At 43.7% G+C, this 27,104-nt stretch overlaps 1 protein-coding gene across 12 annotated transcripts in view; it reads left to right on the top strand.

Annotated features, from left to right (window-relative positions):
* The window catches only part of TDRD5 (tudor domain containing 5), a 67,359-nt gene that overhangs the window by 6,707 nt on the left and 33,548 nt on the right, over positions 1-27,104 (top strand). For 8 of the 12 annotated variants that reach the window (XM_053244195.1, XM_053244199.1, XM_053244193.1 and 5 more), the window contains exons 3-10: positions 1,146-1,559; positions 2,633-2,835; positions 8,419-8,502; positions 9,524-9,580; positions 19,421-19,574; positions 20,460-20,486; positions 21,375-21,523; positions 23,274-23,494. In XM_053244195.1, the coding sequence (XP_053100170.1) occupies positions 1,146-1,559; positions 2,633-2,835; positions 8,419-8,502; positions 9,524-9,580; positions 19,421-19,574; positions 20,460-20,486; positions 21,375-21,523; positions 23,274-23,494 (1,309 nt within the window). Of the gene's footprint in view, positions 1-1,145; positions 1,560-2,066; positions 2,085-2,632; positions 2,836-8,418; positions 8,503-9,523; positions 9,581-19,420; positions 19,575-20,459; positions 20,487-21,374; positions 21,524-23,273; positions 23,495-27,104 lie in introns of those variants that run through there. The other 4 variants (XM_053244203.1, XM_053244204.1, XM_053244200.1 and 1 more) reach the window with 4 other exon arrangements.

The raw sequence follows: 27,104 nt of genomic DNA, 5'->3' as shown, positions 1-27,104 counted from the left end.
CTCCAGTTACTGCCAACTCGTTTGGTAGCTACACAGAGACGGGCCTTCTTGGTCGCTGCCCCAAGATCGTGGAACGCGCTCCCTGCTGAGATACGATCTTCCCCATCTCTGGCAATTTTCAAAAAACACCTGAAAACCCATCTTTTCACCCAAGCTTTCTCAGCTTCCTAAAAAGAAGAGCCAGCGTGGTGTAGTGGTTAGAGTACTGGACTAGGACTGGGGTTCAAATCTCCATTCAGCCAGGTACTGGACTAGGACTGACCGAGTACTGGACTAGGACTGACCGAGTTCAAATCTCCATTCAGCCAGGATACTTGCTGGGTGACTCTGGGCCAGTCACTTCTCTCTCAGCCTAACCTACTTCACAGGGTTGTTGTGAGGAGAAACCTATGTAGTACACCGCTCTGGGCTCCTTGGAGGAAGAGTGGGATATAAATGTAGTAGTAATAATAATAATAATAATAATAATAATAATAATAAATAAAATTTTGGGTTTTAATCTCTGGCTTATTGTTAAATTGTTTTAAAGTTCTTTGTATATATTTTTAACTGGTTTTATGCTATTAACCACCCAGAGATGAAAGTTTGGGGCGGTGTACAAATTTGATTGATAGATAGATAGATAAAAGCTATTGCAGCTGGGGATTCTGGGAGTTGTCATCAACAACATCTGGGAATCCCTTTTAGAGGGAACACTGCTGACTATAACACTGACTGCTTCAACTTTGTGGCTATAGTACATTGCTTTTTCTCTTCCTTGAAACTAAGGACATGATTAGCAGTCAGCACTTCTGGGGCGTTGTAGGCATCTGCATGTGCACACACCCTAGAGATAACGGGGGATGGAAGGGAGTTAAGTCTGAAAACAGAAGTCATATAGGAGATGAAATTGAGAGCTGTGGGAGTTCCTCTTCACGCATTTTAATAATCCTGGTATTGTAGAAGGGAGGATGTTGTGGTCTGAGCAGCTGGGAGAATGTCAGTGCTTGCAAAATGCAAGCAATATTTACTAGTATAACTAGCTTTATTTCTTGAACAATAACACTGTGTTGTCAAAAACTGACAAAAAGAGAGGGTGAGTGGATGAAGGAAAACGGTTGTTTTATACCAGCATAGTCTTAGCCATGTGGCTTTCTGTCTTATAGTTATTGCAGATGAGTCCACCAAAAGGATTGCAAGCTTGGTTGCCAAACAGAAGAAAAGGTCTAAATCACATCTTTACAAATCAGGGCCGAATTCCGTCTCTGGTTCCACGTCCCTCCGAACGTCTTTAAGCTTGCCTCGAAGGGGCCGGGTCCCTCCTACTCTGCCAGCAGTAGTAAAAAGTGAGCTGAAGGAACTGCTGAGGTCTTCGCCTGTTCTGCTGTCAGATTTTGACAAAGCCTTTGTTCAGCGATTTGGACGGAAGTTTGAATTTGTGCGTTATGGGTTTTTCTCTATGTCTGAGGTGCTGCATGCGGCTTCAGATATCATCACAATTGTGCAGACAAGGGCAGGCTCCCAGATGACCCTAAAAAAGAGCCCTTTGCTAAAGAAACAGCCAGGAAATCTGCCCCTGTGTAAGATAGTTTGTTTTCATTCAATGTGGGGTGGAGTGGGATGGTTATGTTGTGTTTTTATTTGCATTACCAACTCCAAGCACTGGCTGACACAATTAGGAAAATTACTCAAAAGTAGTCTCATTGAAATTAAAAGTTAAGCAATGCCTAACTTTTTAATTTAACTGGGACTAGTATGAGTAATTTAATTTTCCTCCTTACATCAGCCAATATTTATTTTTAGCTGCCTCATGAAACAATATGGTCAAGAGGTGGGATACAAATATGATTTTTTTCAAAAAAAATATGGAAGAATGCATAAGGCCTTGGATATTTTTTTTACCCTTTCTAAATTAAAAACTTAAACTCTACATTTTCAAGCTCCAGGTTGGCCTCCTGGAAAGCGGGATTGCAGGATACCTCTGTGTGTCGGGGGTGTCAAGTGACAGGGACTTGGGAGTAAACAGCAACAGCTGGAAGATGAGCAGATGATGTAGGAGAAGCCATTTCTTCTGGGCGTATGTCTTGCTTTTTGAGATAAGCAAGGTAAAGGAGTTGCTCAAAGCCTGTTTGGCTCAATGCCTGTAGCAGTTGGGCAAGCTCTGTTGCCAAGCAAGAGAGCAATAAGGGTGGGCGTGGGAAGGTTGAGGTAGATATTATTATTTCTGTTAAAATATTTACTATCAATCCTAGTCAACAGCTTATTGCATGCATCAGCAGGTTGTACTGTTGAAAGTTGGGTTTCCATGTGTTCACTTGCCAAAAAGATTATTGGTACAGGGCTGTTGACTAGCAAAAAGTCAGGTTGCTAACCAGCATGCTTGTTGATCTTCTTTCTGCTTATTGGCTGATGATTGACAAAGCTGGAGCATGGCTTCATACACTTTAGTTGATAAATGCCTTGTAGCTGATCATGCAAATGGATAAATGAAATAAAAGTAATAAGAGTATGGTTATGTGCTCTGCTGTGGTCTTAAAGATTCTTGCTTAGAAGGATGTACATGGCTATGCATGAATGTTCCAACATTGCCTGCCTAGTAGAAATAGAAATTGGTCCCAGGTCATGGTTGAAGTCCTTTTTCTTTTTTGATAAGGCAAAGTAATGACCCAACCACATAAAACACAGCAGACCTCACCTACTCCTGTGCCAGCCTCTGCAGTGAAGACACCTTCTGCAATACTTGACTTGCCTACAGAGAACCGAAGTCTGACTCCAAACCCGGGATCTGATACTTTGATAGTGCAGCCAAAACTGGAGGAACCCCCACTGGTGAAAGCTGCTGAGAGGATGAAACAAGTAAGTAGCCAAAGTATTGCATTCTGGAGATGACTGAATTGGGAGGAGTTTTGTTTAGATAGTTACTGTGAGAGAATGCATTTGAAAGTGTTTGCAGATGTTGTGTTGGCTGTGTTACTCTGTACAGACTGTTGCTGTACAGGGATCTTAAATGCTCTGTTCTTAAACTTTGTGAGCGAAGTTGAGAAAAGATCTGCTTTAAGGTGGGCAAAGTCAAAAGAGGCCAACAAGTAGATGAATCATGTGTTTGTCCAAGCAGCCTAAAAGAACAAGGCTCTTGTGGACATTCTAGCTTGATTTAAGACCAGACTGGTCAACTGTCTCCTAGCCCAGGGATTCTCATTGTTGGGTCCCCAGATGTTATTGGACTTCAACTCCCATAATCCCCAGCCCCAGTGCCCTTTGGTTGGGGATTATGGGAGCTGAAAGTCCAATAGCATCTGGGGTGCATCAGTCCCATGGGCTGTAGCTTCTCTTCTACTACTTTCCCAGTCATTTTGTTTACTTTACTTTGCATCACGCTGGGCGTAGAAGGCAGCTGCTTCTCATTGGAGAAATGAGATGGTTTCTTATCCCACTGGAAGAGGCGCTTGCATGCTGCTTTTGGCTTGACCAGGCTCACTCTGGAAGTGGCACTGATCAGCTTAACAAAAAGTATCCTAGGTACCACGTCTCCCATAATTAGCAGGTCCCACTCTTCTCCTCTCCTCACATGTAAACATCTTGTGTAGATTAACTTAAAGGACAAGACACAAATACAAATTATAGCACAGATTCTCCAATATAGATGCAAGGTACTACCTATAATATTTTGAGAGAACCAGGTGGGAAAGTTTTCTTTGTGGCATGCAAGTTCCAACAAAATAGTAAAAATACTGAGATACAGCCTCTGTTCCTGTAAATACATGAGAAATTATTGCTAAGGCTGTGAAAAGGTTTTGACAGGTCTGTTGCTTATTGGTTTTTATAACTGCCAAGCAGGAGCAGATATTTCTTTGCCTTGGGGTTAGGACTATACATGCTATGTTCCAATTCTATTTGCCATGGATTAGCAAAAATGTACAAAATGAAGCTAGTAGAATTTGTGTGAAGCCTGGATTTAATCTTTGTGTTAGAAATGGCATAGACACAGTTGCAAAGTGATCTTTCACTGCTGGTTGTCCATCCTGGATTTTAACTGACTAAAAAATTGGTGGGGGTTGAAGTCCAAATTGATTTAGTACAGAATTGTGATAGGTTTTATAGGGGAATATGTCTTCTCTTGCTTAATTTGAGCCAGGCACTCACACCAGAACTTCTTACTGCTAGGGCTCAGCTGAAAAATTATGAGAATTAAGATGGTGTCTGAGTATCAGTGAGATGTCTCTTTAAATCACTGAATAACTATAAAACAGTCTTGCACTACAACCCTCAACTCAAAACAAGAGCAGCTTCCTCTTCTTCTCTTAAGGTAACTCTAGCTTCTGCAGCAAATGCAAATAGCCAGTTTAAATTAGTGTGGGGACAAGTAAAAAGTATATATCCAAGGCATGGTTCAACAGGGATTGTCTAAACACAAAGAGGGATCTGATTAGGGCCTTTAAAAGCTATGTGGCTGATCCCTCGACTTCATCTAAATCTGTAGTCGCCATGAAAAAATCCCATTATAAACAGATAAGAAATTCATAGCTGCCAAAAAGAAATGGGCTCATCTTATTGAGGCAGCTAGATCTTTCAGTCAAACTAACTTTTGGAGGCTGGTGTCCTTTCTATTGAGCAAAACTATGTCTACCCTTCCACACTACATCCCAGCAGATGTGCGGGAAACACACTACCGCTCTCTGTATAAAAAGGCTCCGGGCAACGACAATAATTTGAATGTTTTAAAAGAATTACATAGTTCTGAACTTCCTAGTTGGGACCCAGTATCATTTTCCGAAATTGATACGCTTATCTCTTCTTTCCCTTGTGGCAAGGCCATGACTTTATTACTATTGATGTACTCCAAACTAATCTTGACTGGTGGATTCCCCTTCTCGCCTCTCTCTTTACATATATAGATCGGACGGCTAAAATCCCCCATGACTGGGGTATAGCCATAATCGTCCCTATTTATAAAAAAAGGCAGTAGGGATAATCCAAATAATTATCGTCCAATCAGTCTATTAAGTGTCATTAGTAAGATTTATGCTAAACACCTTCTTAAACTCATGGACTGGATTGATGAAGGCAATATTTTAGCCCAGGAGCAGGCTGGTTTTTGGACTGGTCGCTCAACCTTGGTTTATGCCCTTATCCTTCAATTCCTTTCCAAGAAATATTTCACCAAGCCAGCTCATGGGCTTTACGTGGTCTTTATTGACCTTAAATCTGCCTTTGATTTAATTTCACGGGAGACGCTTTGGCAGAAATTATGGGATCTAGGAATAGACAGGAGACTGCTGCATCTGATAATTTCCCTTTATAATGGTGCCCTGCTGAAGGTCCGCTATACTGCATCAGGGGCTTTGTCAGCAGCCATACCCTCTTGTAGGGGTGTCCATCAAGGTTGTTTATTAGCTCCCATGATGTTCAATCTTTATATCGATTTTGTAGTGTCCTCTGTTTCTAGCCCTTCCACCCACCCTTCTAAAATTGCTAATAGGCATATCTCCGTTTTGCTATATGCCGATGAGATGGCAGTTCTATCTCATACTCCAATTGGCTTGAAACATGCTTTGATTCTCTTATCAAAATTTCGCACGCAAGAAGCTATCGCGATAAATTATCAAAAAACCAAGATTATGGTCTTTGCTAAATGTCCTAGACTCCATAATTGGTCTTTGAATGGCCATAAGATAGTCCAAGTCAATTCTTTCAAGTACCTTCAAGTTGTTTTTCATTCCTCGGGGGTCTCGTAGTGCCCATTATAATTCCTCCTTGATGTTGGCTCAACTCACCACAAAACCATAACTTCCTTTTACTGTTTGAGAGGTGCTTCTTTTATCCCCGCAGCAGTTAAACTATTTACCACCAAAGTGTATTCTCAGTTGTTTTATGGTGCCCAATTAGGTCCACTTTGAAACTTCTCAAATTTAGAAGTTTTACAATCTAAATTCCTGAGATCCTTATTAGCTGTCCCTTGTTGTGTTCCATCGGTGGTACTAAGAAGAGAGGTTGGCCTGCTACGAATGGAATCCGGAGTCTGGAGAACTATTTTCCTATTTTGGTTAAATTTTATGTCCTCCAGCTCAGGCTTGGCTTCCCTCATTAAGACTGATTCATTTAAATTTAAATGTTTTTCACTTATTATTGATAAATTAACCTCCTATGGGTTTTCCCCAGAGGTTCTGCTGCAGATGGGCAATGACTGAGCTAAGGGGGAGATCAAACAACACATTATTGATATAGGATTGCAAGAGGAAGCTGCTTCTATTTCTAAGACCATCTATCTTGGGGGGCAATTGTTTAATCTCAAGCCAGCAGGCTATCTGTATTCTATTATTATCCCCCAATTCAGACGTGCATTGAAACTGGCCTGAATAGACGCCCTTCCATCTACTGTTTTAGAGGACAGGTTCAAGGACATCCATTTCCCTGCCCGCCCTGCCCTTGCAGTTCTGGCCAAGTGGAGACCAGTACAAATTCAATTTTACACTGTGAATTTTTAAAGGAAGCCCAGTTGAGACTAATTTCCCCCTTATTGTCTAAGTTTTTAGGACACACTGATGATTTTTATTTGAAGTTTTTATTACTTAACCCAGATGAAAAAATTATTAATATAGTGGCCAGGTTTTGTTTTATAATCTGCAAAACTCGATCTAATCTTTAGCAATGCATTTCATAAGTAGTTTATTCATTTCTCTCTTCTCTTTTTAAATTTTATTTACATTTTATTTATTGTTTGTATTTCTTTATATATTGGTCTATGACCTTAATAAAGTTATGTTCTGTAAATAAAAGGGGGAGGGACTATTCTCAGAGAGGGTGCTCAAAGTAGGTAAACAATGTTCTGGCTTGGATTTGCTGATTTACTGTGACTGGTGTAAAGGGCACGTAGACAGCAAAGCTTTTTCCGGGAGGCTTCTGGATATGAAAGCACTGATTTGATAATGGATGAGAGTTAACTCAGTAATAAAGTGTCCAATGGACTCTTTAAAACCATTAAAGGGCTAGAATGTACAGTGAATTGAGGACTCTGAGTTGCCGTCTGCTCATCTGGAAGCAATTTCTTATTGTCAAATATGTAGAGTGTGAGTGTGTGTGGTTTCATCATTATATTATGCACGCTCTTGTTCCAGTGAGAGAAACCAGAGGTGCTCACTAAGGGCATGTCTTTCAAAGCTGGGCAAGTGCTAGAAGAGTGGCTTCTCTATAGCTGCCTAGTGAGTTCAGTACTGAGCAGAATTAAACTTTTGGCTTGTGCTTTTGATTGCTTTGCTATAGTAGTAATTTAGAAACACATGAAATCCTGTGTGTCTGAAAAGGACGAGTGCAGGAGATCCTGGCCAGCTCATTGGCTTTTATCTCCATTTTAGTAAAAGAAGGGACTGTGTGATATGCATGGAGGTTTGATAGGTATTGCTGTTGAAAGAAGCACTTCACTTTGTCTTGTTCCTTCTGAGGAATGACGATTGCCTCCCTCTTCCCATTTCAGTGTCAAAGGTGGACCAAGTTAAAGTATTCTATAGAGCCATGGCAGATCTAGGGAGTCATTGTGATCATGTGTTCTGACTTTCTTATGGGACTTTGCAGCATTTGTGAAGATAAGTTTGGGGAGAGATGTGGCAGTGTTGGAGTGTGTCCTAGGGTGTCATGGGAAGGCTATAGAGGTGTGAATCATGCACCCTACAGGATGTTAATCTTGCAAGCCTATGACTTGTTGCAATGGAAGCTCCTGGAAGGAAAAAAAATCTAGTGTGAACTTGCATCTTTCTAGCTGGGTGACTCTGGGCCAGTCACTTCTCTCTCAGCCTAACCTACTTCACAGGGTTGTTGTGAAAGAGAAACTCAAGTTTGTAGTACACCGCTCTGGGCTCCTTGGAGGAAGAGCGGGATATAAATGTAATTAATAATAATAATGATGATGATGTCTTGTAACATCTAGTTTTAATAGAGGTACTTATAAGATTAATTGTCATACTTGTAGAATTCACTTCCAGAATATATGGTGGTGTTCCATCTTGTTTTAAAACTAGTGGCCATTTCATGGAGCATAGGTATATCAGTGACTCTTAGCCATTACAGCCAAGTGGGACCTCCATATACAAGGGCAGCATACTTCTGAATATTAGATTCTGAAGACACAATGTGAAAAGGCCTGTATGCAAGTTCCCAGAATCATCTGGCTGGTTGCAACTATAAGCTGAAGGCAACGCTAAGTGGACTCTACCCAATCCGTGAGAGGGCTCCTCTTATATTCTCTTGTGTTTTGCATTTTTTCTTTACAAATGACAATTAATGTGTTGTGTTAAAATTCACTTTGCTATGAAACTTGTACGCTAAAGGTTATATAAATATTTTCATAAAATACCTCAAATACATGATCTTGCAAAGAGGAATGCCGATGTATGTGTGTTCTGGCATCCCCTCTCACTTTTTGTTTATGGATTTCCACCCTCAAAGCTAGAGAGAGAGATCAAGGCGGCACTTGTACAGAAAGGACCTGGGGGGACAATTAGTGCTGAACTCAAGGAAAAAATCAGAATGGTAAGTGTTCATATCTTGAGAACCTTCAGGCTTGTATGTTTCTTCTCCCCTTCCCCTTGCACATAGCAGTACCTTCGATTTTTCCAATTTGTCTGAACTGGCATGGCATGTCTCAAACCAGGGAGACATGTTGCTCTTTCTGAACCTACCCTATAACAGAAGGTAATGTCTGACACATTCTTTATAATTTGGCTTTGAAGTAAGTCCGCAGAAATCATCCCACAAAAATCTTTAGTAACCTGACTGATACATGTTCCTTCTCAGCATTTCTTGATGTATTGAGAGGCAGAGCAAGCCAGATCTCCTCCACTTGCTCTTCCCTGCTAACTGAGCAAAAAGGCACCTTTATAAAGTGGTGAGTCTCTTATATTTAGCAGGGGGAGAGCATCTGGCCCTATCCATCCCCAGCACATCATCCCTCCAGTGGCTGTTGCCGGTGTCTATCATAAGTTTCTTTTTTTAGATTGTGAGCCCTTTGGGGACAGGGAGGCATCTTTGTTTATTTATTATTTCTCTATGTAAACCACTTTGGGAACTGTTGCTGAAAAGCAGTATATAAATATTTGTTGTAGTTGTTAGCAAAAACTCTCTTGTGGCCTGTCAGCAGTTCTTATTAGGGCCAGGCAAACTGCCTTTGTATGTTTTTATGCAGGGCTGCCCAACTTTGTCCCTCTGGCTGTTTTTGGACCACAGCTCCCATTATCCCCAGCCACAATGGCCAATAGTTGGGGATAATGGTATTCCAACAGTTGGAGGGCTGAAGTTATCTAGCCCAGTCATTATGAGAAGCTTAAAATGCAGGCTAACTCCCCTGCTGTCTCCTTGGGTCAGCTACGAATCCTTGGGCTGGGGAGATGCTTGAATGAAGCTAAATGTTAAACCCACCTTCCATGCCTTCCTACTTCAATGCCTTGTTACTTTTCTTTCCTTTTCCTTTTTTGAAAATAGTGTTGGCATAGAGCTGTCTACAGAGCATACAACTTGTGTGGCTAGATAACTTTCTATTTCATGTTCTGCTTAGATTGCAGCACAGCACCCAGAAGGCTTGCTTGTTTCCAAATTACCTGGTGAATTTGAGGTAAGTGATGTCCCTTGGCAAGTGGAGTCACACAAACATGCCTTTTGCTTATTGCATCTTTGTTTGTATTTATAATGAAACCGTTATTGGACCACAAGCTGTGGCTCCATAGATGTTGTGTCAAACTATGGCTTGAGCTTCTAAACCTGTGATAGGCAAACAGGGCCATCCCTAGGGGTTTATGGGGCTAGCGGCGGAGCAGCATGTGTGGGGCTTCCTTAACATATTGGGGTGGGGGAGTCATGATCAGGGGTCCAGATCCCTCACCCCTCATTTTACTGAACTCTCCCCCAAACCTAATCACACTCATTTTTAGTCCCTAAAGCATGCTATTCTCTTCCCTACCCTACGAAAAGTGTCTTTCCTCTTCTCCCCCCTCCCCCACCGCAAAATAAAATCCTGTAGTAAGGGGTGGTTGGTCCTCAAGGAGCAACCTCTGTCTACACCTGGGTCTCCAGGAGCATTTCCAGATGGGGTTTTTAGCTCACTTATCCTCTGGATGGAGGGTGTGCATTCACATATTGACCAGATTTACCCTGAAGTCCCTGCAAGCTATTAGGGAGCCCTCCAGATAGATTTGGGCCTGTGGCAGCCAGCAGTCTTGCACCAGGGGTTCTGGCAGCATCTAAGGAGGAACCAGGTGTCCTGGCTTTGCACAGAAGGATCTGAGTGGGAAGGGTGCTCAGGACTCTCTTCACCTACCGTGGGATATTGATTGATTAAGTGCCATCAAGTCTGTGTCAACTCTTAGCAACCATATAATAGATAGATTCTCTCCAGGATGATCTGTCTTCAACTTGGGCTTTTAGGGGTCTCAGTGGTGCATTCATTGCTGTTGTAATCGGGTCCACCCACCTTGCTGCTGGTGGTCCTCTTCTTCTCTTTCCTTCAACTTTTTCCAGCATTATGGACTTCTCAAGCAAGCTGGGTCTTCTTATTAAGTGTCCAAAGTATGATAGTTTGAGCCTGGTCATTTGTGCCTCGAGTGAAAATTCTGGATTAATTTGTTCTATGATCCATTTGTTTGTTTTTCTGGCTGCCCATATCCTCAAAAGTCTTCTCCAGCACTAAAGTTCAAAAGCATCAATACTTCTGTTCTGCTTCTTTAAAGTCCATCTTTCGCATTCACAGAGTGTCATGGGAAAAACCATTGTCCGAACAATTCTAATCTTTGTAGGTATCTAAATATCCTTTCCGAGGCCTTCATTTCAACCCTACCAAGTGCTAGTCTGCGGCGTATTTCTTGACTGCTGGATCCTTTACTGTTGATGATCAATCCTAAAAGGCAGAAGCTATCCAGCATTATCAATTCTGAGGCTGGTTGCTGTGCCCATTGTCATTAGTTTAGTCATCTTTACATTTAGTCGTAGTCCCATTTTTTCACTGTGCTCCTTGACTTTCAACACTAGAGCTTGCAGATCATCTGCATTCTCAGCTATCAGAGTTGAGTGGTTATTGATGTTTCTCCTCCAACTTTAAAACCACGCTCATCTTCCAATCCAGCTTCTCCCAGTATATGTTCAACATATAAATTGAATAAAGAAGGAGAAAGTATACAGCCTTGACTTACTCCGTTGCCAATCTGGAACTAGTCTGTTTCACCATGTTCAGGCTGGACTGTGGCTTCCTGTCCTGTGTATAGGTTTCTCATGAGAACAATGAGATGTTCTGGGACAGCCATTTTCCTAAGGATATTCCACAACAGTGTAGGTTATTGATGTTTCTTCCTCCAACTCTGGACTTCACAGGCTTTTTTTTTTTTTTTTGCTGGCAGCACTTTGCCTTGGCAGGAGCATCCCAAAACAGGAGATGGGGCTGAAGGGAGGCTTTGACTCAGCAGAGCTCAAGTTGCATTCCCTCTCAGGTGAACCCAGGAATCCAGTGCCTCTTCCCAGCCTCTGCCTTCTTCCAGACAAGCCACTAATAATGGGGGTGAGGGGAGCTGCAGGCTAGACCGATGAGCCCCGGGAGCGCATCTCCTGTTGGAGCTTGTTGGATTCATTGAAAGGTGCCCATTTGAAGTGGGGGGCAAGTTCTCAGGCAGCAGAGCTGGGAGAAAGAGTGTGGGTGGGGAAGAGTGAGAGAGTGGGGGCCTGGGGAAGCGCAGAGCCCAAGCCTCCTCTCTGAGAAGCTGTCACCTGCTGGCTGGGCTGAGGCAGCGTGGGAAGGGGAAACAACAATTGCCTGCTCCGTGTCCTGCTGCTGGATGGCCGGGGCGGGGAACACCTGGACGAGCTTCTGCTTCTGAAGTCTGCAGACTGAGGGAGCAGTGCAGCAGGTGGGGCAGGCCATTTGGCTAGTGTGATCACACCAGTCACCTTGCCCTAAGGATGGCCTTACAGACAAACCATGGTTTAGAGTTGCTTCTCCGCCTTTGTTTTCTTCCTCATTGCACTCTCTTGCATAAGTTTACTCCCAACCCCATGATGTAGCAGCCTCTGGAGACAGAAGCCCTGTTCTCACATTAAGTTCAGTGCAAGTACAGTAGTAAATCACCTGTCTGTACCCTGCATTTCAGGAGGCCTATACCCAGGTTTGCCTTTAAAACTAATGTATGTACATTCATTCATTCATTCACACACACACACAAACATGTACATATATAAAGATGCCTTTACACATGTACAGCAGAATGTCTCAATAAGGTTAGAGTGATGGCTGTAATTGTGGCCTGTCAATTGCCAACTGCTACTTTGCAAACCCACTTCAAATCATGGTTCCTAATTTAGGGGTTGCTGACAATGATGCCAAACCATTATTTTTATTTGTTCAATTTTTATACCACCTTTCATAAGACATCCCAATTTCAGTTTTTAAAATGCTAAACTATAATAAAACTATACAAATCACATTAAAAACCTTAAAATCGGTTAAACAGTAAAAACCATAAAACACCAAAAAGGAAAAAAAACCCAACCATAAAAAAGACAAACAGAAGCAGGAAAGCTGATTTTAAACTTTAGCTATGTTTTGTCATGATTTCTAAATTGTGACAATGCTCTTCCTTTTCCCTGGGTATAATGCAAAACCATGGGTAAGATCCACACCATGGTTTGTGCTTCCAGCTATACAACAGGCAATCCATGGTTTTAGGGATGATCATCTCCTTTTATTATTTGCTCAGGACTTGACATAATTCACTCCATCACGTAGTGGCCTCTTGAGGTGCAGTAATGGTCCCCCCTGTGGCTTGTCAATAGTCTGTGAAATCAGAGTTTGCACAGTAATTTGCAAACTAGCTTTAATTGTGCTTTCAGATCCTGATTTGTTTGACCCAAACAAGACACAGTTTGTGGGCAGGCTTGGGTTCAGGCCTTTAAAACAAACTATGGCTTAATGTTGTAACTGAACCCAGCCTGTCGTGATGACAAGATCATGTGCGAGTTGTGATTGTAGGAAAGTTTGGTTTTTTAAAACTGCATTATTTTTGCCAAGGGTGAAAATCTTTATTGAGCTGTATTCCTGGGTGAGAGTGGACATCTTTATTGAGCTGTATTCCTGGGTGAAAGTGGACATGCCCGCACAGGCCATTTTTATAGAGATTGACTATTGAAAGTTGAAGATCTGGATCGTGATCCGTTGCATTCATAATGAATTGGGTTCTGCGCCTGCGCAGGGACCTCGTGGGCAGACTAACTGGCTCCTCAAGTCGCCCACTCCACTCAACACATGCTCCGTGCTTTCGTTGAAAACGGCAGTTGGGGGCGTCACTTCTTCAGTTTCTGTTTGACCGCCTAAGCGCTTATACCTCGGTGTTAGCTCCTTGGTTTAACCAGAAAAGAAAATTATAGATTTATCGGACTTTGACCTACTGGACTTCCTTGACTGCTTTTTGCTACACGATTTTACTACTAAGAATATAAACAGACTTGAGAGACAATTTGTGAGTTTGGCTGGATGCGGAGCTTGTCGGCCCCGTCCGTGTTTGGTTATGGAGACTAAAGCTATGTTGAAACGATGTGTACAGTGCCACACTAAATTGCCCTCTACAGACCATCATGATTCGTGCTTGTTGTATCTCGGAGAACAGCACAATACAACGTCTTGTAAAATTTGTTGCTCTTTTTCAAAACAAACTTTAAAAAAAATAGAGCTCTGTGTCTACAGGCGGCACTTTATGACAAGGTGCTTTGGCTGCCGACTCCAAGACCGAGTCACTCTATGACAGCGGCATCTATCTTGGTACTGACCTCAATATGGAGTGCCCACGGAGCTGCTAAAACCGTGGTGTCAGAGCCTATTTTCAAAAAACCGAAAGAAGTGTAGATGAAATCCCAGAGACACAAGGAAAAGAAGCGGAGGCGAGAGTCGGTACAGAAAGGTGCTTCGCTGCGCTGCCTGCAAAGAGACACTGTAGTGCTGCACTTTGCGGAATGCCACCGCCAACATTGATGCAGGAATGCAGTTCGGCATTGGAGTCAGATAACTCCATGTCGACATTGAGTCCGGTACAGAAGACCTCGGCACCGAAGACTTCGGTGACGGCATCTATACCGATGATCTCTGCATCGATGGGCTCAGCATCGAAAGCTTCTACGTCGACAACATTCAACATGATGCCAAGGGTGTCGACGGTGAACCCACCTTCAACATCAAGAAGACATCTCCTTCTCTCACCAGCACTATTTTGACCAGGATGAGGGATTCTCTCTGGATAAGAATAAGGCGACGTCTCTGTTGGAGCTGTTAGATTCTGTGTCCAGCACACAGTTGGGGTCGACCTTCCAGGGATTTCTGAGCACTGGACTTGATGTAGACCAGGATGTGGACGATGACCCAGGTCCACCTACAAAGACACCCTCATTATCTCCTCTACAAGTAATGAAAATACAATGGGGCTGAACAGCCAGTGCAAGATGTGTCGGGGTTATTAAGACTTAGAGCAACTCTTGTACCAGCTAAGACTTCTAGCACATCTGTGGCATTTGTGCCATTGACATGGAAGTCCCCTAGCCAGTATACTCTTTCGCAGGGGCTTCATTTGCCAATGACTCAGCCATTACACAGAGAAATAATGAACTCCTGCGGATTTAGGCACGCACTGCCTGATGACTATGCAGATTATCTCCGTTGGAAGGCACAGCAAGAAACAATGCACCAGCCTATTCTGTCTCATCAAGATCCAATTCATCAATAAAGGCCTGTTCTAGTAGCTACTGCAACACAAGCTGGTGAAAATTTCCCTGTGCTTGTTACTATGGCAATACAGGCTGCTGAGGATGCGCCTGTACCAACGGTTTCTGCGGCTTGCCAGACTCAGCCACTGGAACTGCTGCAACCATGTGCACCTTCCCTCGAGTCATTTCAGGCTCCAATAGTACCAGCAAAGATAGCTGGTAAGTGGTGGAGGAAAACAACCTCCCTCCGACTCCAGTATCACCATCATCTGCTGAGGCCGAAGGATAGTCATCCTCTGAGTCTGCTGAATCGGAATCTGACAGGGCTAGTCACCGTTCAGATCCTCCCTTAGATGTACCTCCGAGGCTGTCAACATCGCCATCTGAAGAGCTAAAAGCTTATCATTCTCTTAGCGGAGAGATCGCTGAGGCCCTGGGTATGGACTTAAGAATGCCAGAGACGGAGCTGAAAGATCCGGTTTACAACATGATGGCAATGGCTAAGTCTTCGCATCCCTTAGCCCTACCCATGATACCGGTTATCACCAAAGCAGCCAAGACAGCCTGGGATGTCCTAACATCTACACCCACTTCGAAACGCCTTGAAAATTTATATAGGGTGCAGGAGGAAGATAATACTTACTGTGACATCCAGTACTGAACCCAATGGTCATCGACTGCACGTCCTCTTCAAATGGAGGTTGTCGCCATACAACCCCTTCTGATAAGGAGGGCAGAAAGATAGATTTATTGGGCAGGAAGATATATGCCATGTTCAGCCTGGCAATTGGGATCGCTAATTATGCAGCCTGCATGGCTCGTTATAACCACTTTTTGTGGGATACCCTACTCCAAGATTCTACGTCAATGACTGCAGAAGAGTTTCAAGATAGATTTTCGGAGCTGTATGAGAAGACCACCTCGGTTACGAGGAAGCAGCTCAGTGCCTTCACACATCTTGCAGAAATTGAGTCCAGAGCTGTGGTGACTACAGTTACCATGCGCCGTTATGTTTGGCTCAGGTCCATGACGCTACAGCAGGACATGAGAGGACGTGTGGAAAACGTAGCATTTGATGGCAAGGGACTCTTCAATGAGGGCACAGATTCCACAATGGAATCTTCAAAAAAAACAAAATACACAGCCAAAACGTTCATGGCCTCTGCATCAGTATCAGTGTCAGGCTCACGTAACCGCACATATGGTCGCCAGAGGCCTTTTAAATATCAAGACCGAAGAGACTTTAAGAGGCAGTATAGACCCTTCCAAAGATCTAAGAAGTTTGGACATAGGAATAAAAATCAGAATGTCTGTTCTAACAAGGACAATGCCAAGCAGAATCTTTGATTCAGCGGTCAGTCCACTGCACAATCAACATCAACCAATTGCCAAAGCACTCAACATCTGCTTTGTAGTTGGCAAGCCATGCCCAAGTGTGGCAAAACATATCAGATCAATGGGTACTCAAAATAATAGACTGGGTATGTGATAGAGTTCAAGACTCTGCCCCCATTCTTGGGCTTGATGTACACCAAGGCCACACCAGTGTTTCAGCAGGAGGTTTAGGTATTTCTTGAGAAAAAGGCAATTGTACCAGTGCAGTGGACAGACAGGTTGTCTGGGTTCTACTCACGCTACTTTCAAATTCCAAAATGGGACGGACGGATCAGAGTAATCATGGATAGATCTTTGGGGGCTCAATTGGTTTGTTTGGGCCCGGAAGTTCGGGATGATGTCATTGCAGGCAATTCTACCCTTCCTAAGTAGGGAGGAGTGGGCAGCAATGTTAGATTTGAAGGATGCCTGCTTTCATGTGGGAATTCAGGAGAATCACCACAAGTACCCCAGATTTACAGTGGGAAATGCGGTGTACCAATATGCAGTCTTGCCTTTCGGACTGTTAATGGCCCCGCGCGCTTTTATAAAAGTCATTTCTGTGGTGGTAGCCTATTTACGAACACAGGTTCTTGTGGTCTACCCATATCTCAACAATTGGCTTCTGGTCAGCAACAGCAAGGAAGAGTTAGTTTTGCAGATCCAATCTGTGATTCTGCTGCAGGACTTAGGAATCAATATCTATTGGAAGAAGTCGAAGCTAGAGCCACAGAAACGGCTGAGTTTCATTGGGGCTATTCTAGACATGGAAATGAAAAGAGTGTACTTACCTGTGGAGAGTTGTCAGCAGATCAAGACTCTGGCTCAGCAGTTTATATACAATCCGAGACAGCCTGCAGAGAACGTACAACGATTACTGGGCCTTAGGGCATCTTTCAGCTTAACTGTGCTATACACGCATCTACACATGAGACCTCTGCAAAAGTGGTTTTTAAGAAATTTCTGGCCAAATGTAGACAATCAGAAGATGCATCTGATGATTCAATGCTCAGTGTTGAACTCCCTTCGTTGGCAGATGACAGGAAAATATTTTGCGGTGAGTTCCGTTCAAACCCTTGACACCAACCCAGTGGGTGACATCAAACGCCTCCCTATTCGGTTGGGGAGCACATTGTGGGGATCATCAAATTCAGGGGAAATGGTCCAAGCCACAAGCTCAGTAACATATAAACTACTTAGAGCTGCAAGCACTGCTTCTGGCTCTACAGGCATTCGAACCCATGCTCAGGAACACAGTGACGCAGATACAGGTGGACAATACGACAGCCATCACATACCTCAACAGGGGAGCATGGTGTTTGCCTCGTTGTGCGCCCTGAGCATGTGGATTTGGGAGTGGTGTATTGCTCATGCAATATATCCAGTGGCCATACACATAAGAGGCATGGACAATGCTCTGGCCGACATCCTCAGTTGAACTTGGCAGCATGACCAGCGCCATGAGTGGGAGATCAAGGTTTCCTGTCTCCAGAAGGTTTTTGACATGTGGAGTCATTCAGCAGTGGACCTATTTGCAACTGCTGCCAACAAAAAGTGTAAAATTCTGCTCATGTGCAGGAATAGGCAGATGATCGCTGGGCAATGCGTTCCAACACAGGTGGAACAAGAACCTCCTATAACTTCACCCACCACAACCTGTAATCAGTCGTGTCCTAGTGCAAATTCTAAGAGACAACGCGACATGCATGCTGATGACTCCATGGTGGCCGAGACAACCGTGGTTTGCTCCGCTGATTCGTCTCGCAAAGGGAAGCTTTTACAGGTTTCCACTCATCTCGGATCTCCTAGTACAAGAAAATGGAAGGGTGCTGCATCTGGATGTAAAAACTCTACGGATGACAGCTTGGAAGATCGACGTCTGAAGAAGATACTGTTGAACAATAGGCATCTGTCTACACGATGCAATTATGGCAGCAAGTGGAGACATTTTGCTAGCCATTCAAAGAAATACGATTTCCATCCGTTAAGGGCAATGGTGAAACAAGTACTCCTATAAATGATCTCCTTAAAAATGAAGGGACTAGCAAATGTATCAATAAAGGTCCATCTGGCAGCCATTTCTTCAAGGCACAAGAGGTGGGATGGAAAAACTGTGTTGTCTCATCCGGAGTGCAAGCGTTTCATGAGAGGACTTAACAATCTATATCCTCCAGTAAAGCAACCATTAGAGCCTTGGGGTTTATCGTTAGTTCTGTCAGCACTAACGGAAGCTCAATTTGAGCTGCTGGAGTATGCAAGTTTGAAACTGCTCACACTTTAAGTTAAGTTCCTGATAGCAATCGCTACAGCGATCAGTGAATGAACTGACGGCTTTGAGGATGGACGTACCATACACTCAGTTCTACCCTCATAAAGTGATCATGTGGCTAGAACCAAACTTGTGCCCTAAAATCGTTTTGGATTTTCATTTGAACCAAAAAATTATCTTACCAACCTTCTTCCAGAAAATGGAAAAAGCCTTAGAGAAGGCACTTCATTCCCTATATGTCCATCGTGCTCTTCTATACTATCTAAAGAAAACAAAGACAATAAGGATGATGAAGAGACTATTTGTGGCCTACAAAGGGAAGAGCAAGGGTCTCCCTATATCATGGCAAAGGCTGGCTCATTGGTTGGTGGAACTGATTGTATACGCCTACAAACAGTGGGGGATTGATCCTCCACGTACCATTCGGGCACATTTGACAAGGGCATATGCGGCGTCTGCAGCGCATCTGTCAGGGATTTAAATGGCTGATATCTGCTCAGCAGCAACTTGGTCATCTCAGCAGCCATTCATCAAACATTATGCCATTGACTTGCGGATGGCAAGACAGGCAGAGTTTGGGAGAAGTGTATTGAAGAGGGTGTTGTCATAGCTGAGGGATTACTGGATCCACCACCAAAGACTAAAGCTGGTTAATAACCCAATTCATTATGAATGCAACGGATCACGATCCAGATAAACAGGTTGCTCACCTGTAACTCTTGATCTGGAGGTGATCCGTTGTATTCATAAGACTCTCCCCAACCATCCCTGCAACAGTAAAAAAAGAAGTGGTGAACTTGAAAAGACGCCACTTACCAGAATTGCATCAGATTGTAATCGGCAGTTTGCAAGAAACTGAAGAAGTGATGCCCTCAACCACCGTTTTCAGTGAAAGCACGTGCTGGGCGGAGTGGGCGTCTCAAGAAGCTAGTTAGTCTGCCCAAGACCAAGAGTTACAGGTGAGCAACCTGTTTATATTGCTTGTTTTCTTTATTTTTGGGATGAATATATTTTACCACTCGGGCTAAATCTTACTGAAAACCATTTAGCTGTGGTCTCATGCTTAGATTTGTCACCCAGGTACATTTTAAAGAATCACTGCCAGTAAGGAAGCTGGGTTTCCTAAACCTGATGGAGTTTGTTGGTGCCCTTAATGATGTTCTTCATATTGAATACAAGAAGGGTGAACAAGACTGCCTTATATTTGACATTGATTCACTGTGTTTAACAGAAGGTAAGTGGGGACACAGCTTGTGCAAATTCTTCTAAGAAGGCAGAGTGCTCAAAAACCCAAATTGTTGTCTTCCCCCTGCACTGTGTTAATATAGGCTGCCCTATTAAATCTGACCATAAGACTACACTGCAGTGTGAGCCCCAAGCCAGTAGTGGCCCATGGATGACTGAAAACATTTGTACATGGACTGTGATAGGATCCAGAAGGAGCTGTGGCCTGGCATACCTGGCTCGTAGAGAAGAGGGTAGAGTAAAGGAAGACAGTGCAGGCCCACATACCTTTTATATGATGCCTGCTGGGGTGTACCCACTGCCCATCACCTTGACTGAATGCATCTGTGTGAGTTTGAGATGTGGGTAAATGCCATGGCTAGAAAGTCTGCCTGCCAACACCTGGGAGGTGTTTATCAGTGTGATTAGGGGATGGAAGGGAACAGCTGTGTTGTCAACATGTTGTGACAACCTCTTTTTGCCCCGACAAGATGGCAGGGTGGTGGTGGTGCAATTTGTAAGTGCTTTCTGCTACAAATAAAGAACTACTTGAGCAACACCTATGCCTGTTTGTCCAGATTCATGATATGGCTAACCTCACTCACCCCTTTGGAATGGACCTTCCAGCCTGGGGCCAAGGAAGTGGATGTACATATATAAATATTTGCTACTATAAGGAAAATATTGCAGATCAGTTCCCTGATGCCACAAAATTAGTTTACTCCTGAGAAGGTGTGGTAGGAACCCCATGTGTTAGTCTGTATAGTGTATTGCACACAATACACTGTTTATGTTTGCTAAGGGAAATTGCAGTGTTGTACGCGGCCATCTTTTCTCTGGAAATGAATCTCCTTGAGTTCAAGCATGTAGTACAGGAGAATTTCTCTATCCACAGATTCACCATTCGCTTATCCACGGTCAGGTAATAGACACCCAATCCTAGCATACATGGGGGAAAGGGGATAAACTCACATATCCATGGGGAGGGGGTGGCCAGAAATAATCTCTGAGGTCATTTCCAACTACCATTTTGTGGCTCACTTGTTCTTTTGAAAAATAAAATGATGGGGAGTGGGCATCACTTGACTGAGAAAGGCCTGCAGAGCATGGTAGGGTGTTTTATTTGGTCTATTTTTGTGGGTTTGGGGTGCTTTTCATTTCTATTTTTTAAATTCTGGAAACCAAACTCCAACGATCCCATTGACTTCAATGCTTCATTGTCTGCAGTTTTGTTACCTGCAGTAATCTCTAGGAACAGAACCCCAGCAGTCAATGAGGTCCACCTGTACTGCACCTTTATCTCACCAACATGGTCATTCACTCTTTCTTGCTATGGGTCTTCTACTCATGATCAGATAGCACTGAAATTTTAGGTTGTTGCATCAAGTGTTTCAAAAGTTAATAACTTTTTTGGTGCTACAAACCATATCGTTCTCTGTTCTATGTAATTGCCCACAGTACTGCTGATCTGACTATATACATGTAACAGCTCCAGATGGATTTCTTCAAATGCAAAGCTTTTTCAATAACCTTCGTTAATGCACAGTAAAAGTAAACTTTTAAACTTTGTATGTTTTAAAACTTTTAACTTTTACTGCACTTTAAAGAAAGTCATTGAAAAGGCTTTGCAGTGTGGAAATGTGTATTTCATCGCCCTTATAAAGTCTTTTTCTTCAAATGTTAAATCTTTCCAGTTTAATAGAGTTCTAGGGTGTACACTTAATGTAGTTGGACTTGAAATGGACTGCTCTGACTTGTTGCCCAGGAAGTGTGTGTGTTTTCTAATACAAGTGCATGTGATTTCCTACAGATGAACATGCAGATGAGATCACCTTGCCTGGTTCATTATCAAACAAGGAGGCTTCTGATGGGCGTCAGCTGCCTTGTTGGGATTTTCCTATGGAAGAGTCTAAGAGCCTGGAGACTAAGTTCAATGTAGTAACAAAGATGGTGACACCGGTAGGGTGACATTGCAATATTATATCATGCTTATTGAGTAAATATTTTGAAGCCGTGGCTACAAAATGCCCCATAGGACTTTGACAACTAACGGCTCTTGTTGGTACTTATTGAAACATTTTGAATGTGCCATTTGAAATCTGAAGCACTCTTTAAGATATTTTTCACATTATTATAATATCTGTGCACATAGCATTTCTCAAAGAATGAGGAGACAGGTCTCTGCTCCCAGGGGCGTATAACCTAGAGAGCATCTGGGTAATAGCATTCCAGTATTCTTGAAGTTACATAATGTTAGAAATGAAAATTTCTAACAGCATTGGTCTTAGCACTGCAGCAACTTCTTCCCTGCTGCTGAAAGAGGACATCTCTTGGGTTATACATAGGAACATAGGAAGCTGCCATATACTGAGTCAGACCATTGGTCCATCTAGCTCAGTATTGTCTACACAGACTGGCAGCGGCTTCTCCAAGGTTGCAGGCAGGAGTCTCTCTCAGCCCTATCTTGGAGATGCCAGAGAGAGAACTTGGAACCTTCTGCTTTTCCCAGAGTGGCAGGGTGGACCCTACTTAGCCAAGGGGACAAGTCATGCTTAGCTTAAATAGGCCTGGGAAGGATAATGCCACCCTGTTCTGATAGTCTCTGTGTATTGTTTGTGCTGAAAGCCAGTAGTCTGAAAATGGCTTGCCTTGTCCTCCAATAGATATTTTGGGAACTGCATTTGCTGATGGCACCTCAGTTCATCCTTATCTACTTGTTACAGAGCAGGTTGGACAATGACCTATGTATATATTTGACCAAGCAGTGCACAAAATTGTTTTGCCATATGAGATGCAAAGCATTTTCTTACTCACTTTCTTGCTCTTCATGGCATTGCTTTTGACCACTTGTGGATCCAAATAACTGAAGCAAATTCAGTCTATTCAGGGATAGACTGAGTTGGCTGTTTCAGCAGAGCCCTATTATAAAGAAAGTTTCAGATACTTCTGTAGCCCTTCTGGCTGAGAAAAACTGGTACAGTTGATAAAGACAAGTTTTTGTAGGTTGTGTGACACTGTACAGTCTTAAGTCCTGGAGCTGTTGAACTCAGTGCTCTGTTCGTAGTATTGGAATACAGATTTTCAGGGCTGAAAAAATGTTAAAAGTTTTTGGTTGATCAGGCAGCTTGGAGTTTTGAACTAGCAATGTGCACGGAATGGTCCAGAGGCCATTCTACAGGCCTCTGGACCAGTCTGAACATGGGGCGGTTCGTGATTTGATGCCGTGGGGTGGTGTTCCTTTAAGGGTGGGGGGAGAGTGTACTTACCGCTCCCACCGCTTTTCCCCTGCCGGCGCGTGTTGTTTTGCAAGCATTTTGGGCAGCAGGATACCTCCCTGCCGCCCCTTCCCCCTCTCAGCCGCAAAAGGCTTCAGAAAACCTTTTGTGCATGCGCGTCACGTCTCCACGACGTGACACTTTCTGAAGCCTTTTGCTTCCGAGAGGGGGAAGGGGCGGCAGGGAGGTATCCTGCCACCCCAAATGCTTGCAAAACAACGCGCGCCGACAGGAAATGCAGCAGGAGGAGTAAGTACACCCTCCCCCCACCTTTCAAGGAATCCCTACCCCAGTGCCGGACTGCAGCTCCGCGGTTCCATGCACATCCTTATTTTGAACCCTGGCAATATGTTTTGCATCTGAGGAATGAAGCTCTGGGACCACTAGAGGCTGAACACAGAATTTTTCTGTTTTTGTTTTTCTTGTGTTTGCAGCACATGGATATGAAGGAACCTCACATTATGCAGGAAATAATGGAGAAGGAAGTTCCACCAGATGTCATCCAGGACAGAAGTCTTTATAGTCTCCCACTGCTGGGCAGCAGTGCTCTGATAGGGCTGTTTGTGGAGTACATTGTATCTCCCTCTCAATTCTATGTTCGAATCTACAGTATGGAAGCATCTGAGAAGCTGGAAGACATGATGATTGAGATGAGGTAAGGATGTACTTGGGGTAATTCTGCAAGGCAGTGGAAATGTCTAGGTTTTGTATGTATATTAACTAGGATTTCAAGGAGAATGAACTCGGGTAGTTGTGGTGCTCTTCAGCATTTCTTCTGGGTTTTGATTATCTTTCCCTAACTGGCTGATTAGCCCTTCCCTAAAATTAGCCGGTTAGTGGGAAGGGAGACAGAGATTTACTAGGGCTGAGCCAAGAGAGTAAGGGAGTGGGGTGGACTCACTTGGCAAGAGCATGTTGACTAGGGAGGAGTTTGCTGACAAAGATGTCCAAGCCAGTTCCACCCCAGAGGTGTGATCAGCACAAGGCAGAGATGGAGGCAGAGCCACCAAAGAAGGGGCACAATAATTCAAAGGTGGCAGCAGGCTCTTTTAGATTCCTAGATTCTGGATAATAAAGTTTGTGTTTCATTTGCATAAAGATAGGCCCCTGGAATGTTGGATAAGGTATGGGATGTTTCCAGAACAACATTGGATTTCCTTGTTGATGGGGGGTGTGGGAGGAGACCAACTTGAAGATGGACAGTGACTTCAGATGGAACAAATAGACAAAATGAGTTTATTCAGAATACTTCACCTCAGAGAATAAAAATGAAATAAATATTAGTTGCTTCTTAACAGACTTGGATATCCTACATATCTGAAAAATAGCACAAGTTGACTTTCCAAGTAAAGAAACTATTTGCTTCATAGGTGGTAAAATTATATAGCACACTTACACCACCCTCCACTCCTGGTCAACCTTGAAACTATTTATGCAGACCCCCAAACAACCAAATTATTATATTCTGGATGCCTGTTGAGGAGTTATTTTTAACTGACAGTTTCAGGTTGTGTGTGGTGGTCTGTTGTTTTTTTAACATATTGTATTTTACCTGTTGGAGAGTCCTCAACACTTTAAACTAACATTAACTTCTTTGCTGCTGGATGAGGACATCTCACGTGGGCTATCCTTCCCATGTGCTCCAGGCGGCAGGACTATGTAAATTTTGGAATGTTTTAAGAGCCTGGGAAGGAGAACCCCACCCAGTTCTTTTAGTCCTGCATCCTGCTCCAGAGACAGCCTTCTCTTCCTTAGCCAGGCCTTCTCTTTTCCCCCCTTATATTTTCTCATATTCCTACTTCTATATCCTCAACTTTCTCTCTCTTTTTGCTTTATGTACTCCTTTCTTTAAAAAACAAACAAAAGCACCCTCCTATTTCCAACAAAGAGGCAAGGGCATTTACTCCATTTTGTTCACCGTGCACAAAAAGGACAGTTCCCTTAGAGCGGTACTGGGCTTAAAGTTCTTGAACAAGTTTGTCAAACGCAGAAAATTCTGGATGGAGACTAGAATCCTTCAATCCCTCCATCACTGACAGAGGAGTACCTCCAGGTGCCAATTCGCCCAGTGAATCTCCCCTCTCCTATTTCAGATACGCAGGCCATCATTACCAATATAACGCCTTCTCCTTGGCACCCAGAGTTTTCACAAAGATCCTGGCCCCTTTTGTAGCCCACCTTTGACTTGGGGGAATTTGAGTATTTGCCTATTTAGACAACATCCTGATCAAGTCCCCTTCCCTCACAACTGCGGTGTCGGATGTGCAAACCACTATACAGATGCTCTCAGACCATGGATTCCTGGTGAACAAGCCCAAAAGTTACCTGCTCCCAACCAACCAGATCCATCACCTCAGGGTAGTAATAGAAGCCTCTTGAGACTGCCTCGTTCTCCCCCTAGACCTCATGCAGAATATTCTACAGTTGATCCATCAGATAACTACAGCCAACACAATGCCAGACTTCTGGGTCTTATGGTAGCAGTCCTGGAGCAGTACCCTGGGTCCACTTCCACCTACGCGCACTCCAGTGGTTTCTTAGTTAAACTACCATCGCAAGTCATCCACTCGTTTCCCTGGTAGAACCAACCGTCATGTCTCTCTCAAGGCAAGACCTTCGTGGACCATTCCAGATACATACTGATGGATGCCAGTCTGACTGGCTGGGGAACCCATTGCCTACAATACTCATTTCAGGGGAAAATGGCCCCTTCAGGAGCAAGCCCTCAATATCAACTGGTTGGAGGTCAGGGCCATTTACTTCGCCCTAAAAACTTTCCAGCGTCTTCTCACCAACATGTGGTAGTTCAAACAGACAATGTCATGGCAAAGGCACATGTAAATCACTAGGGAAGCTCCAGATCCTTTCATGAAGAAGCAACTCTCTTACTCCACTTGATGGAGTCGCACTTGTTCTCTCTGACAGACCGCCATGTCAACGGCACTCTGAATGTGCAAGCCAACTGGTTCCATATAGACACCCATCTGGCCTAATGGAGCATCAACCCTCAGACATTCAAGCTCCTAACACTCCCTCAGACATTCAAGCTCCTGAGGCCTTGGGCCATCCTCAGGTGGATGCCTTCCCTCTCATCCTAGTCCTCAGCCATCTGTTGCACAGAACTAATCTCAAGGCTCAGATGATCCTGGTGGCACCACATATCACAGAAATATTGCAGCTTGATGTCAAGGGTCTCTGGTTCCTTGGACCTTCTCCACGAAGGCCCCATCCTCCACCATGACCCAGCATGGTTCAAGCTTGCTGCCTGGCGACTGAGCGGAACATCTTGAATCACCACAGCTATGCATATAAGGTTCTGGGCATTATCCTCACATCCAGGAGAGATTGTACCTACCGCATATACCTGTCCACCTGGAGGGTCTTGCTTCACTCTTTCCAACGTCATAAGGTGGTTAGGGAGAAGACTGCGGCCTGGCTGAGCTGTTTCATTTTTTGCAAGGTGGTCCCAATAAAGGCCTCAAAGCTAACATGCTCAGACATCAAGCAACCTCCCTTGTGAATCTTCTTTCCACAACCTCTTCACAAGATCTACATTCACATTCCCACCTTAAATGTTTCTTTGGGGGTGCCACATTACTTTCACCACCAAACATACACAGGCTTCCGTCTTGGGTTCTGCGTTACGTTCTGTGCATCCTAGATAAGACACCCTTCGAACCCATACATTCGATACCATTCCACCTTCTCATTTTTAAGCTTGTTTTTCTCACAGCCATCACATTGGCCAAGCATGTCTCAGAATTACATGCATTGTCAGCGAACCCCAATTTTGCATTTTCACTGGACTTGTTAATTTGATATTGTAGGCAAAAAAGTATCTTCTGTTTTTCACCACTCTCAGCCAGTGTTCTCTCTAATTTTTTCATCTCTGTGTGGAATGAGTTTCGTTCTGGGCGGCAGTATCAAGGTTTGTGTGCGTGTGCGAGCAAACACATACATATATTCAGAGTGGGACCTTCCTGATTCAATCTGAACAGGATCTAAAATTAATTGAGCAGACATCAAAAAACTTGTGTGCGTACGCATGCACGTCTTAGAGGGAATACTGCTCTCAGCACCTAGTCCTACCACCTCTTTGTCCCACGCTTGACTTGCATCGCTCTTCGCAAGTAGCCTTCAGCAGACATGTCCTTCAACAGTTCTTCCACCCCAGTAGATGCTGATGTTCTCACCCGGGGTTCTTTGCTGTGGCATGTCCCACATGAGATGTCTTCATCTAGCAGCAGAGAAAGGAGCATTGATTA

The sequence above is a fragment of the Hemicordylus capensis genome, chromosome 4, assembly GCF_027244095.1.
Source record: "Hemicordylus capensis ecotype Gifberg chromosome 4, rHemCap1.1.pri, whole genome shotgun sequence".
NCBI lineage: Eukaryota > Metazoa > Chordata > Lepidosauria > Squamata > Cordylidae > Hemicordylus > Hemicordylus capensis.
The sequence above is the reverse complement of the archived record's forward strand: the minus strand, read 5'-3'. Positions and strand labels throughout refer to the sequence as shown.